The sequence below is a fragment of the Chanodichthys erythropterus genome, chromosome 20 (assembly GCF_024489055.1).
Source record: "Chanodichthys erythropterus isolate Z2021 chromosome 20, ASM2448905v1, whole genome shotgun sequence".
NCBI classification, from domain to species: Eukaryota; Metazoa; Chordata; class Actinopteri; order Cypriniformes; family Xenocyprididae; genus Chanodichthys; species Chanodichthys erythropterus.
The window spans coordinates 25472937-25489097 of record NC_090240.1 but is presented as its reverse complement, the minus strand read 5'-3'; the positions used below and the strand labels follow the sequence as shown (position 1 = coordinate 25489097).

The following is a 16161-nucleotide window of genomic DNA, read 5'->3' as shown; positions in this document are numbered from 1 at the left end:
ATGTTCAGTGAGTTATGCACTCATTTTCTTTTGCTGCACTTAACTGGAGGTTTAAAAAGGGCAACTGCATACAGAAATGAAAAGACAAAAGACCTCATCAAAAGACTGCCTATATGCTCAAGTCTTCTGTGCTGAAGTAATTATTCTGAGTAGGGATGTCAAAATGACCGGTAGTTGGTGTTGATACTAAAATAAAGCAGAATAATGCAATAGCAATCCGTTTACAGTAAAAACTCAATTTGTTACCTGAGGGCTGTTGTGTTGATTAAAAGCATTAAACTGCTTTTGAACAATCAAATGTGTATTTGAACCTGCACATTATGTCTTGCAATGTAAATTAAACTTGATGACTTGAACTTGATTTTGAACATAAACATAAACATAAACTAGACATGATCTCACCAAACAGCGGTTACACGAACAAAGCTAGACAAAGAAACAATGAAAACATGAGGGTTAAATGTACATGGACTAATAACTAAACAAAGAACACTGGAACACAATGAACCAATAAACCAATGAGAAAACAGAACTGAAGAACTACATGACTAAACCAACCAATCAGAAGATAACATAAAAAGGGGAAGAACATGATTACATGATGGCAAGGGTAACACATGACAAACAGGAAACATGAGAATTACAAAATAAAAGACATGAAAAGCTGAAACAAAACCCTCTTTCTATATATGTTAATTATTATAAATAACTATACTGTACATATATATACACACATATACATACACACACACTGTATATTATATTATATACACTAAAAAATTTGGGGTTAAAAACAACCCAAGTTGGGTTTAAAATGGACAAACCCAGCAATTGGGTTGTTTTAACTCAACTGTTGGGTTAAATGTTTGCCCAACCTGCTGGGTAGTTTTATTCAACCCAACTATTGTTTGAAAATGACTATATGGCTGACCTAAAATGAATCTAAAATGAAATTAAAATGTTCATTTATTAAACATACACTGCGTTCCAAATTATTATGCAAATGACATATCAGTAAGATTTCACATTCACAATACACATTCAGATTTTAGTTTTTCTAAGAAAATGTTTGTTTGTTTGTTTGTTTGTTTATTTATCCATGTCTTTTTAGATAACTGGTATCAATCTCAGACAAAATAATTTGTGAGGTATGGTTTGGAGTGGCTGAAATGCATCTTTACGCACAACTGCCAGCCTTCATGGAGAGCTTCTTGAGACTCCAGAGACACCAGCAGCTTCAAATACCTGTTTGCTGCTCAACACTGGCTTTTTTTATAGCTGCTCTTTTAATACAATTATGTTTTTTGACAGGAACTTTCATTAATAAGCCTTTATCTGTCCGAGATCTGCTGTACTCCAAATCACTCACAAATCTTATGATAATTCAATAATCTCCATTCAGTTTCACACAATATTAGTTGTTTTCATGCCTTTTGCACAACATTGCACCATTTCATGCTTTCCATCTTCAGAAAGATCTTTCTTCCTCCCCATATTGCATGAGAACTGTGACTTGCTTAATAATGTGGAACAACCTCTAAGTAGGGTTTCCATAGATCTGGCAAATTATTTTGTCTGAGATTGATACCAGTTATCTAAAAAGACATGGATAAATAAACAAACAAACATTTTCTTAGAAAAACTAAAATTTATTCTACTGAAATCTTACTGATATGTCACTTGCATAATAATTTGGAACACAGTGTATTAATAAATGTTAATTTTCAAGATATTTTGGGCTCATTTTAAGTAAGCAATACTCTAATTTTTAAACAATAGTTGAGTTAAGTAAAACTACCCAGCAGGTTGGGCAAACATTTAACCCAACTGCTGAGTTAAAACAACCCAATCGCTGGGTTTGTCCATTTTCAACCCAACTTGGGTTGTTTTTAACCCAGCATTTATTAGAGTGTATGTATATAATTTTTCATAAATAACATTTACTTATTATTAAATAACAACAACAACAACAACAACAACATTCCCTGCTCTTACTTATTTGTTCTTTAGTACTAGATATGCACCAATAATAAAATTCTGCCTGACAAGTCAATAATTATTTTCATCTTATGGATGAAAATCGGTAAATGACATATATTAAAATTATATATTATTCGGTCTAAAAAAATATAAAATTAAACACTTAAAACAAATCAATCTATTTAAATGTTACAATTGAATTACAACGATACAATATGAAAAATATTTATATTATATTATGCAATTTATTATTTTTAGTTTTTAATTAACTGTAAGTGAAAGTTCGATGTTATCGAAGGTAAACTAAAACCAAAATAAAGGACATGAGCAGCACAATAATTTATAGTGATAAATGTAAAAAAATAAAAAATAAAATAAAAAAAAATGTAATACTGGCCAACATTTAGAATTAAAATAATAATAAAAAAAAAAAAAAAAAAAATGTAATTTTGGCCAGTAACCAATATGGTATACCGGTATATCATGCATCATTATTTATTACCATCTGAAAATCCCATTTCTGAATGCTTTGAAGATCAAAGTCTGTCTGATTTTCGAAAAAGAGAGTCAAAACCACTGTAAATGATATAAAATAGCATAAGAGAATGACATACTGGTGCATGGCATCTGTAGAGGGTCAGAGTCCGTACGGTAGTATCCACTGCGACAGACACAATTGGTGGCACCCTCGTTGGAGGTGCGGCTGTTGATGGGACACTGGAGACATTGCTGGTCCCCTTGAGAGGCTTTAAAGGACCCAGACGGACAGGCTGCATTAAGAAAGGTAGAGAGGAGTTTACTATAGAGAACTGCAAATCAGAATAAACAAGTAATTCATTTAGGGATTGAAGTTCATTTTTGTTCCTTTGAAGATCTATCACACATACATAAATACCTGGAGCTTTTTATCATCACGGTCACTCACACTAATGTCTCCCTACGAGAACATTTTCTTATAAAACAGCCATCTTTATATGGAATCAAAGAGAAACGTACGAAGTGAAAGCCCTCATAATGCCGTCTGATGGGCCTCCAGTGCAGTTTTGAAGCTTGATCTCGCACTGATAATCTTTTGTTTGGCAAACAAAGAGCCGAATGGCACTCTGATATATCTGTGGAATAAACTAACAAAGACCTTGTTAAATCACAGCAGTTTTTCCTTGCTGTCTAGTCTAACTGAAAACAAAATGCAAATGCACGTGCTATTCAGAATTAATTCTTTTTTAAAAATGAAGAATTTAATTACGTTTTTCCGAAAGCTTTGTTTTAATAAGGTCTAAACTGGACGTTTAGGAATTGATTACGATTCTTCAACTGCTTCACCAAGAATCTGCAGTAGTGAGTGAGTAAAACTGTTGAAACTTTGGCATATTTATATTTTTGGTGAATAGTCGAGACATACCTTGTGAAACTGGGACTCTTTTGGGTAAACAGGGACATTAAAAGTTCACCCAAAAATGAAAATTCTCAGAACACATCTTCAGAAAACAAATTAAGATATTTTTTATGAAATCCAAGAGCTTTCTGGCCTCCATTAAGGCCCAGAAAGGTAGTAAAGACATTGTTAAAATAGACAACGTGACTACAGTGGTTAAACCTTAATGTTATGAAGCGACGAGAATACTTTTTGTGCGCAAAAATGCATAAACATTTTTATGTTTTATGTATCTGAAGAGCGGAGAAAAGTCCTAGTCTGATATTTCCCGTCTAGCTGTAGCCAATATGCTGCTGTTTTAAATATCCCGCTTCGATTAAACCGTGCCATAAGAGCAGCACGACGCATGTGTGTGATACTGATGCAGGAGCTGGCCAATAATGAGCCAACATTCTGACGTAGAATATGGAAGCATTGCACTGTGTCTACAATGTAAACAGCATAGGAGACTGATATAGGATATCTTAACTTGTGTTCCGAAGATGAACGAAGGACTTACGGTTTGGAACGTCATAAGGGTGAGTAATTAATGACAGAATTTTCAATTTTTGGTGAACTAACCCTTTAACACATTCATAATTTAAAAACAAAGGCTACACCGTCCTGTCATGTGACTGCAGAGAATGATATGTTAAAGTCATGCAGTGTTTTGACAAAATCAAAGCTCGCATATTCTCCCAGTCACAGACAACACAGACAGCATCCTTTATTTGCTCACAGCAAATCAGTCAACAGCTGCCACGGCTGCCCCTCGGCCAAAATAACCTCCACGCTCACAACAATACAAGCATTTGTACCACACAGAAATAGCCCACTGACTCCATTTGGAAATAAATCAAAGATTGAGGGTAGATGTAATATGTGTCACATATCATCTGCAGGTGCAAAGCAATCAACACTTACCAAGAGCAAAGTGTGTTCTAGGAAGTACAATGAAACTCATTCTATTAGCCTAATACCCCAAATGGCTTTGACAGTAAAACATTACTCTTGGCTGGTGCTCTCAGCCTATGATTGATGACAGAACATTCTCTTTCTGCCAGAAGGAATATAAGGCTTACACGCTCACACATCACAGTGAGTTAGAGCGGTGGATGTGGTGAATGAGGTGTTGGTTACAGTTGAATGAGGCAGAGTGGGTGTGAGTGACAGTGTACAGGAGTGGAATTAAATCTGTGGTACCACAGGGCTCCACAATAGAGATTGTGCTGTGCGAGAGGGAGAACGACAGAAGAACAATATCCCGCCGACATATTAGATGGTTGTGCAGAGTACTGTACATGACTAGAGTATTTAAGTAGGTGCTAATGGAATTCTGGGAGAAATTGATTAAAGACCTTTGTGGCAGTGCACATTTTTTATAATCTTACAGATCTGTTTATCTTCATTCCTGTGAACAGTTGTGTTCTGAGGCACTTTTTACAAACAGGAAAACAGTTCTTTTATTCTTTGGTGAAAGACATTGCCGTGACTCTTAAACACAAACATACTTATTTAAAGGTGTGTAATTTTCTCAATGTTAAATTACTTTCTCCCTTATCTACTTAAACGCAGAGAATCCAGCTGCTGGGAATCCAGACTAGTTTTTACCTTTTTTTTTTTTTTTTAAGAGTGGTGTGACTTTAATTTAGTGAACTTTTTTAAAGGTGCCATCGAATGAAAAATTTAATTTATCTTGGCATAGTTGAATAACATGGAAAGTACATGGAAAAGACATACAGTGAGTCTCAAACTCCATTGTTTCCTCCTTATATAAATCTCATTTGTTTAAAAGACCTCCGAAGAACAGGCGAATCTCAACATAACACCGACTGTTACGTAACAGTCGGGGTGTACGCCCCTAATATTTGCATATGCCAGCCCATGTTCCCAACATTATGAAAGGCATTAGACAAGGGCAGCCAGTATTACCGTCTGGATGTGCACAGCTGAATCATCAGACTAGGTAAGCAAGCAAGGAAAATAGCGAAAAATGGCAGATGGAGCGATAATAACTGACATGATCCATGATATCATGATATTTTTAGTGATATTTGTAGATTGTCTTTCTAAATGTTTCGTTAGCATGTTGCTAATGTACTGTTAAATGTGGTTAAAGTTACCATCGTTTCTTACTGTATTCACAGAGACAAGAGCCATCTATTTTCATTTTTAAACACTTGCAGTCTGTATAATTCATAAACACAACTTCATTCTTTATAAATCTCTCCAACAGTGTAGCATTAGCTGTTAGCCACGGAGCACAGCCTCAAATTCATTCAGAATCAATGTAAACATCCAAATAAATACAATACTCACATAATCTGACGCATGCATGACGAACACTTTGTAAAGATCCATTTGAGGGTTATATTAACTGTGTAAACTTTGTTTAGGCATTGTTTAAGGCAAGCGCGAGCTCCGTGGGCGGAGATCATGAGATTTAAAGGGGCCGCACAGCATAAATTGGCTCATATTTAATGATGCCCCAAAATAGGCAGTTAAAAAATTAATTAAAAAAAAATCTATGGGGTATTTTGAGCTGAAACTTCACAGACACATTCAGGGGACACCTTAGACTTATATTACATCTTGTAAAAAAACGTTCGATGGCACCTTTAATGGAATCAAAATATACACTTCATTGATTTGTTCAGTGGGCTTTCAGTTGCAGTTACATTTACCATTGCTCTGTGAAATTTTGAGGGCAAAATCCAGTCATTTCAATAGGTGTGTGCGCAATCGGGAATTTCATGTAAGGGCATAGCATTTCCCAATGCCGATTTTGCATTGGTTTTTTCACAGATGTTATTTACGGAAATTCGCCACGATGACCAACAGAACGCTTGTTTTAAAAGTGACTTCTGTGTGAATGGTGGTTCAAACAGTGAACTTTTTTTGCAGATATTTCACTGAAATTGCGCTAATGTGACCGCGCCTTCACTTTAGTACATCATTACCTGTAGGTGGTGACTTATTGAGTCACTAAATAAATAATTCACTCAACAGAATTGTTTAAAAACACAATAATTTGCACAATGACTGAGTGTCTTCTTATTAAAAATATGGTTATATGGTTTTATCATATAAAAAAAAAAAAAAAAGCCTAAATAAATTGATCATGGGTTCTTCCTTGCATCATTTTAAATTGTGTACAAGCATCATTTTTAGACATTAAATAATTGGGAGAATTTTCCCACCCAAGATTGACTCATATTTTGTACTGAATAAACAACATGCCCTCTTTCATTCAAACACTATTGGTCAGCAGCTTCTCATTCACAAATGGCATGTCCCAGTTTGAGTCTTGTTAAGACTCGAAATGCCAACTCATTCACGAACAACACGTCCTAATTTGTTCATTTCGTTTACTAATGAGATGTCCTAGTTTGTCCAGTGTTTCCACTTAGAGACTCAAAACACAGACTCCTTTAGTGTATTCGTTCAATCGGTCCAACCAATGAAATAGTCCTTCACAGTCCAGACTCGAATGCTACTGGCTTGTGCAATAGTCAGTCTTTGACGGCAGGAAAAACCACCACAGTAGTAACATACTTCAAAAGGGAGTTACTTATGAGTCAGTGCATGACAAAAAAGATTCATTCAAAAACACTGAACCATTGCTAGTTCTCTAACTCCATTGACAACAAATGTCTTCAAAACATGACAACTAAAGCCACAGCTAAATGCCACTAAATTGCATCTAAAGTGTATTTTAAAGCTTTTATGGTAAAGTTTTTTTCCATCTCTATCAGTAGGATGAATCAAGCTTACACTATATGACTCCATCTTCACATACTTGGTCGCTTCATAAACAAGCTGCTCATCTCAAAAACCACAGCCTCAGATCACAGCGGTTGACAGTGAGGAAATTAAATCTGCAGGAGAGAAAAAGGCCAATTCTTTCTCAGACAATGCAGAGACTGACATCACGGGCCTTTTTCATTGACAGACATAATTTCATGCAGTAAGATATGGATGCAGTCTTTTGTAAGCCCTCTCCAACAATTTTCTTGGCCAACTTGAGGCCACAGATGTGTCTGTAACCCTCCTTGGCAAAGCAGGCGGTTGGAGAGACATTAATATCCATTAGAGGTGCCGTGTCAACCTGCTGAACTCATTTCAGGATTCACACAGGGGAGTTCACTTGTTTAATGGGGGTGAAGGACTAAACTCATCTGTGCTATACTGCCTGTCATCTCCATATCAAGGTGAATGAAGAATTTAAGGAGTTACTATGGTAATGAGCCTCTTTACTGAGCATCCCGAAGCCTTCAAAGAAAACAGCATAATTTGTGTTTGAGGAGTTTACCCTCCAGTGTAGCACAAATTTCGCTATAATATACAACACAGACATCTCAGTCCAATACTTCAGTTTGTTTGGGATTTCAAACTTGACAAGGACCCCCAAATATGACCCACTTTCTAAAATAATAATAGTAATATTTTTTTAAAGAAAAATGTACGATTAGCATTGAAAAGTTCAGGGTCAGTAAGGTTTTCTTAAGGCTGCAATCGTTTGATCAAAAATTCAGTGAAAACACTTATAATGCGGAATATTATTTGTTTTTTAAAAAATAACCTTTATTTTAATGTTTTAAAATGTCATTTATTCCTGTGATGTCAAAGCTGAATTTTCAGCATCATTAGTCCAGTCTTCAGTGTCACATGATCCTTCAGAAATCATTCTAATATGCTGATTTGATGCTCAAGAAACATTTCTTATTATCATCAGTGTTGAAAACAGTTACGCCACTTACTATTTTAGTGGAAAGTCATTTTTTATGACAATTTTCATGAAATTTCAAGAGAATAACATTCATTTGTAACATTATAAATAGGGCTGGGGGATATATCACATGAGATTGTCACGCGCATTTAGTCAGTAAAAGCCGGTTCCCTGATTACTGCTAAAAATCACCATCACAATGGAGCGGCATTTAATAGACAGAGCCGTAGTTCACTGATAAGCCACGCAATATCGTGTTCATTATCGAAGGCGATACATCTGCGATATGAATGCATTTAGAGTCACTTTTGATCAAATTAATGCATCCTTGCTGAATAAAAGTATTAATTTAATAAAAATCACAGTAGTTTTGAACAGTAGTGCATTTTCATTATAGACACCTTTTCCAATTATTATTTATTCTTTAGAAAGAATGGAAAAAATGGTAAACATGTTGACAGACCTAAAAATACATTTAAATATATTTTCCATGGCTCCCCTAGAACCCTCTTCGCTGTCACACTAGGAACCTGAAATATGACCACAGTGAAGACACAGTCAGAAACAGCCAGACAGCATGTGATGAACCGGAGCGGAGAGGCTATAGCAGAACTGTCAGTAAACAACTATGAAGAGCTCATTTCAAGAATGTAAAAACACAGTGAGCCTCCAATGATGCCTGTAGAAGCTTGTTAACACTTCATAGAAAGGAAGCATACCAAAAATGAATAACATCATTTATTTGCACATGCTGTTTTAGTTGTTGCACCAATATACTAAATGAATTATGAAAGGAACAGTGCAAACCTTTCCAAAAATGTTGACATTTTTTTATTTTCAAAACACTACACTGTGCAGGACAGTTCTTAGCTGCAAAAGCACCTCATTTCGCTCTTAAATGAAAATGTGCAAGGTCTACACTATACATCTGGATATACGCCCAGTTATGATGTTGTTCTACATTAATGATCATCATTTGATGAATTACTGCTGTCCAGATCAGAAACTGCACACAAACATTTCTTTTAAACAAAATTCTGTGGGCGGCAATAGCGAAACATTAATTTAACCAGGCAAATTATTTTTGTGCTGACTTTTGTGAATACAGTAATTATTCAGTGAATTCACACCTTAAAGGATTAGTTCACTTTAAAATGAAAATTACCCCAAGCTTTTCTCACCCTCAAGCCATCCTAGGTGTATATGACTTTCTTCTTTCTGATCAACACAATCAGAGTTATATTAATAAATATCCTGACGCATTCAAACTTTATAATGGCAGCGAACGGAAAACATCAAGTATGAAGCTCAAGCGCATCCATCCATTATAAACGTACTCCACACGGCTCCCGGGGTTAATAAAGGCCTTCTGAAGTGAAGCGATGCATTTGTGTAAGAAAAATATCAATATTTAACAAGTTTTGAAGTAAAATATCGGTAACACTTTACAATACGGTTCATTTGTTAAACATTAGTTAATGGATTAACTAACATGAACTAACAATGAGCAATACATTTGTTACTGTATTTACTAATCTTCGTTAGTGTTAGTTAATGAGAATACAGTTGTTCATTCTTTGTTCATGTTAGTTCACAGTGCATTAACTAATGTTAACAAGCTTTTAATAATGTATTAGTAAATGTTGAAATTAACATTAACAAAGATTAATAAATGCTGTATAAGTGCAGTTCATTATTAGTTCATGTTAACTAATGTAGTTAACTAATGTTAACTAATGAACCGTATTGTAAAGTGTTACCAAAATATCTAGTATGGATGCACTTTCTTCAGCTTCATACTTGTTGGTGCCATTCAATGCTATTATAAATCTTGGACGCAGCAGGATATTTATTAATTTAACTCTGATTGTGTTCATCAGAAAGAAGAAAGTCATATACACCTAGGATGGCTTGAGGGTGGGTAAAGCTTGAGGTAATTTTCAATTTAATATTAGCTAAGTCTTTGATGTTGAGATACCTTGCATTTTTTTCACCTTATTTTCTAATTTTATTTTCTTATTTGTAAAAATAACAAAACCAAAACAAGCCACATTTACTTGAGAAGCAAAATTGTGTAATTTAAGATTTGTTTTCAGAGAATATATCTTAATTTTTTTTCTCATACTGACAAGTTGTTTTTTTGTCCCTAATTTTTGCACTCAAGTCTTTTCCCCCCCTCTTTCTTCTCAAGTTAATTTATCCTGTTTTAAAGATGTTTTACTGAAAAAGAAAACATATTTGTAGCGTGAGAATTTAATATCTGTTTGGTCTAGAAATTTACAAGTGCATAACATATGTCCAACAGCATATGTCTTCATAAAATGTCAAGACGTAACAGCTTGAACAAGTTCTTAAAACACTAATGCACTTGGAGCTCCTTAAAATACTGAAGTCATTGAAGTCTTGCACTGTACATTCTTAAAGAACAGTGACAACAGCTGTATCATGTACTAGTTTAAGCTAACATCTTGTTTTCATCCTCAGACAAGGTCATTAATTCCCACCGATGTGTGAGTGAACTCTCCTAGACTTTCATCACCATGGCTGAGCGCAACAGAAGATTCAGATTAATCTTGAATTCTTACGAGATGGCTGGGATTACCCGGCAGGACAGGACGGAGCCTGGGAAGCACTAAGACAGAAATCCTGCCCCTCTGTGCCCAGAGAACCAACATGGCTGAGCAGCACTCGAGCTAGAAGTGTAATCTGAGGGACGGCTGGCCAAGACACATGCTTGAGAGATCTGAACATAAACCACAAGAATAAAGCAGAGGAAGCTCTAGAGAGTAAAGACATTAACAGACTCTTTCATGCCTTTATCATCACTAATGTCTGGAATTTGAATAATTATGGGCCATGGCCAGACTGAGTTGAAGGACATTTAGGCTGTACCATCCAGAAAGAAGAAAAAACCCTTTAAAATACTGACAGGCTCATTTAAATAACAAAAACTGATCTTTTTTTGTTGTGTCTATGAAAAATATGTTCTTGCCACAACATTAAACACTCACTAGTCTGTGCTGGATTTAACTGAGAAGGGGCAACACACACACACTCACAAACACACACACACACGCACGCATGCATAGACATACAGTACTGTTCAAAAGTCTGTGGTCATTTTTTTTTTTTGTAAAGCCACATTTTTTAATCAAAAACATAGTAAAACTGTAATATTGTGAAATATTATTGCAATAAAAAATAACCGTTTTCCATTTCAATATATTTTAAAATGTTATTCATTCCTGTGGTGGCAAAGCTGAATTTTCAGCAGCATTACTCCCGTGATCAGAAATCATTCTAATATGCCAATTTGTTGCTGAAGTAACAGTTGTGATAGAACGGTCAAAAGAACAGCGAAATTATTTGGCAAGAAAGGCAAACTCCAGCATATAAATAAATATGGGTTTTACTGTATTATTAAAAAAATTCAGAAAAACAAAAAGCTCACAGGAAATAAAGCATACATTGACTACAACGTAATCAGTAATTAATATTTTGTTGGTTCTCTCTTACTAAACTTTGCATGTGTCGTGCTTAAAGGTGCCCTAGAATTAAATATTGAATTTATATTGGCATAGTTGAATAACAAGAGTTCAGTACATAGAAAAGACATACACTGAGTTTCAAAATCCATTGTTTCCTCCTCCTTATATAAATCTCATTTGTTTAAAAGACCTCCGAAGAACAGGAGAATCTCAACATAATACCAACTGTTACGTAACAGTCAGGGTGTACGCCCCAATATTTGCATATGCTTATTAAACAAGGGCAGCCAGTATTAACGTCTGGATCTAACGTCTCAGACTAGGTAAGCAAGCAAAAACAATAGTGAAAAATGGCAGATGGAGCAATAATAACTGACATGATCCATGATTACATGATATTTTTAGTGATATTTGTAAACTTTCTAAATGTTGCGTGTTGCTAATGTACTGTTAAATGTGGTTAAAGTTACCATAGTTTCTTACTGTATTCACGGACACAAAAGCCGTCGTTATTTTCATTTTTAAACACTTGTAGTCTGTATAATTCATAAACAACTTCATTCTTTATAAACCTCTCCAACAGTGTAGCATTAGCCGTTAGCCACGGAGCACTATCAAACTCATTCAGAATCAAATGTAAACATCCAAATAAATACAATACTCACATAATCTGACGCATGCATGCAGTATGCATGACGAACACTTTGTAAAGATCCATTTTGAGGGTTATATTAGCTGTGTAAACTGTGTTTATGCTGTTCAAGGCAAGCACAAGCTCCGGGGGAGGGGGAGCACGAGAATTAAAGGGGCCGCATCCTATATCGGTGCATAGTTAATGATGCCCCAAAATAGGCAGTTAAAAAAAAAAAAAAAAAAATCTATGGGGTATTTTGAGCTGAAACTTCACAAACACATTCAGGGGACACCTTAGACTTATATTACATCTTTTAAAAAGAAGTTCTAGGGCACCTTTAACTTCTTTCCAATCTTTCTTCCCAAAATTGGAAGAAGCTTTATTGGAAGACCTACATGATTTATCACAATTCAGGTTTATAATTTCACAAAGGTTTTCTATGGCTTTAAGGTCAGGGAACAGAGGAGGCCGCTTGAAGACTTCAGAATGCTAAGCATGAACACTTATTGCTTGCAACGTTGCATGCACTGTGTGTTTGGGATAGTTATGTTGGAAAATACACATTTGATCTCCGAACAGATCCTCCATACTTGGCTACATTGCTGTCCGACAAATCAAAATTTGGATGGTGTCAGGTGTGTTCGTAGGAAAGACAACTGAGTGTTTTAATACCAAATGCATGCGTGGCACTATTAGGCATGGCAAGGGAAAACATAATCGTACTGGGGGCGCATTTCTGCAGCAGGTGCTGGAAGGATCTTCAAAGCTGCTGGCACTTTGAAAATGGACCAACACTTGGGAATCTTGCAGATCACGGCTCGAATCTTCCACACTCCAGCCCTTGTTTTCTTTGGCAAATGCAGGGTGTTTTTTGCAGTAGATAAAATTAATAAATGGTTTCTTTACTACACAACATCTCAATCCAGCCATTTATAGCCGCTGACTTACAGTTCAAGATGAAATTGAAGGTTGGAGGTCTCATCCAGGTCTTTAAAAAGCTGTTTTAAAAGGGTCATAAACTGAGAAATCAAATTTTCCTTGAGCTTTTGATATATAAGAGGTCATCATACTATAAGTTTCAGAACTGAAAACGTCCTTGTTAGTCCAAAAACTGCTTTCAAATGTTACCAAGCCCTGGAATGTGCCTATTTATGATGTAATAGATAGGTGAAAGACCACCTCTGGAGAAAAAAAAAAAAGGTGCTTTAGCACCTAAGTTAAAGAGAAGCGGCAGCATGAGCGCATGTGAACATCCTCTCCTCCGCTTTAATACCAGTTACAGCGTGAAATAAACATGACTAAACATCTGAAGGTATGTTAAAATATACAGTACAACTTACCGAAATCTGTATCATGTCTCGTGTAATAGCTCAATCAGTGTTTCAACCTCGGGAAGATGTCAACAATGTCACGTAACATCACATTTACCTCATTTACCACATTTACCTAAAACATATTCAGTGACCATAAACTCATTAGTCAGCTAAAGTGTACACAAGAAAGCAACATTCTGATAAATATAGCTATGCACCGTTACATATTCATTATCATTTTTAATGTTCTGCAATATTTAATGCATGTTTGAATAAATCAGGTATGACAGCCGCGATTTAAATGTTTATACTTAACTGAATGTTAACTGAACTACTACATCCAAAATAATCGATATCAAATCAAAATCGCAATTGAATCAAATCGAAAGCATGTGAATAGTAATCGAATTGTGAAAATTGTGTCAATACCCAGCCCTACTTGAGAGCTGTAATAGTAGAAATGAACTAAAAGTGTTAGAAAGACTTAGCTATTTCATATGCACAGTAGACACACCCCTTTAAACAGAGCGTTCAAATCAGAGGACTAAAAACAGGGTAGGAAAACTGCTTTTTATTTCTAAATTATGACAAATTTTGATGTAAAAATCATACTAACAGTATTAGTGCACCATAGGAAACATTCTAAAACAATAAAACAATGCAGTTCATGACCCCTTTAAGGTTGTCCCACATTCAGGTGATTTTCATCCTTCTGTCAAAATGCTCACAGCACTTCACATTCTGCATGGTAGTGACCTCACTATGTCTTGAAATACAATTCTGAGGACATTGTGACCATTCACATTGTACACGTGAGCAATATCCATGACCGATTGACCAGATTTAGCCATGTTAACAATCTTCCTTGGTTGCAGACAACAGCTCCTTCCATCTGGCCATTTTCACTAAAACCCACAAATGTTTGTTTCCACATTCAAACGTACAAAAATGTATGTGTAAAAGTTATATTAAAATACCAATGCAATCAGGCTGGAAATATTAAGATGTATGACAGCAAAGAGCAAACAACCATATTCTATGAAATAAAGCATATTTTGTCTGTGCTTTCATAAGCACCATGAGAGGACTCTCCCAACTAGCACCTGATACCCATAGACAAAAACAGATGCAATTGCTTCATTGTGACTGCAGTACAGGAACGCTCAGAAGTGCCACTGTGGATTGATTTTCTTTGTGAGCTTTATTTTTTCATCCAATTTATGCAATTTTGTGCACATCAGCTCTTTGCATGTGTCACTGATAGATGTAGGAACTAGAGAGAGCAAAAAGCTTTCAGGCTGGCTCCAAGGTGATTTTTCGTCACACTATTCTTTTACAGAGCTCTACTATACTACAAATTAGGGATGTGCCTGAAGCTGAATGCTGTTCAGAAAGGAAATGATGTATTAGGGAGCCCCTAAAGGGACATAGTGATGGGAAAAAATATGAGATGGTAGATATTAGGGGTGTAACAGTACATAGACATGACGGTTCGGTACATATATCAGGTTCGTTACAGCAGGGGGAAGAAAACTAAACATAAAATTGCTTCCTTTTTTTATTAAACAGTGGTCTCTCTCTTTAAATAAATTCAATTATAATTAACATTTTCTCAGCTTATCCTGTAAACTATATACAGGGAGCCCTTTCTTGCACATTACTATAATTATTTACACAGTTACAGTCATAACTTGTTTTCATGATTTATTTAAACATTAAATATATTGCTAACAGGTAAATTAAATATAACAAATATATAAGTTAATATAGGCACATATTTAGTTAAATGCTCCCCTGTTTAGTTTATTTCTCTAATAAAATTAACGTGCTGTGGAGACTAAATGACTTGCCTGAGGTAAATGTAATGGTAAGTGAGATATTCTCACTGTTTTATTGATGTCTTTCCACATTTGAAACACTGGTTGAGAGATTACACACATATCTAGATCACCTGTTTTTTTTCTTCTGTGCTTTTTTCTGTTGTGGCGGTTAGCAAACAGCATTGCATTACCGCAAACACCCTCTTCTGGATTGGAGTGTGGATGCAGTCACAGGTGACTGACTGTATTCGTCTACCAGCATGAACCGAACCATGACGTCCATACAGTATGGTTCAGGGTGAATACAAGTACCAATACACCAATATATTTTAATGCTTTTGCATTCTCTCACAATTATATTGGGTAATTATATTTGTAAATGCTTACTTTTTACTTTTTACTTTCACTTTCCAATTTGTGATCACCAAACTGGTACTGATATTTGATAAAGATATTTGTCAATGACACTCAGGATCTGTTGCACACCAAATTCTCTGACACTGTCCTGTCAGTCATCTCTACTTACTATCTTCACATGATACGCAAAATCTGATGTACTGTAATGTAACAGACTATTGCAGCAAGCCTAACCATGTCTGTTTAGGTGCTCTGTAGAAATTCAAAATTGTTATTTAAATTTAAATAAAATTCCAAACCAGGAACATATATCAAAGCTCCCATAAACTATATACAGATTCCATGAAAACTGTCCACAAAAAAGAAACAAACAAAAACCTAGAATGCATTATTCATTTTCCGCGCCTTTCCAAATTCACATTTAGG

At 35.4% G+C, this 16161-nt stretch overlaps 1 protein-coding gene across 1 annotated transcript in view; it reads right to left on the bottom strand.

The window, feature by feature from the left end:
• Nucleotides 1-16161, bottom strand: part of ephb2a (eph receptor B2a) — a 66037-nt gene that overhangs the window by 17632 nt on the left and 32244 nt on the right. The window contains exon 4 of the mRNA XM_067372332.1: nucleotides 2595-2750. Coding sequence (XP_067228433.1) covers nucleotides 2595-2750 — 156 coding nt within the window. The remainder of the gene's footprint in view (nucleotides 1-2594; nucleotides 2751-16161) is intronic.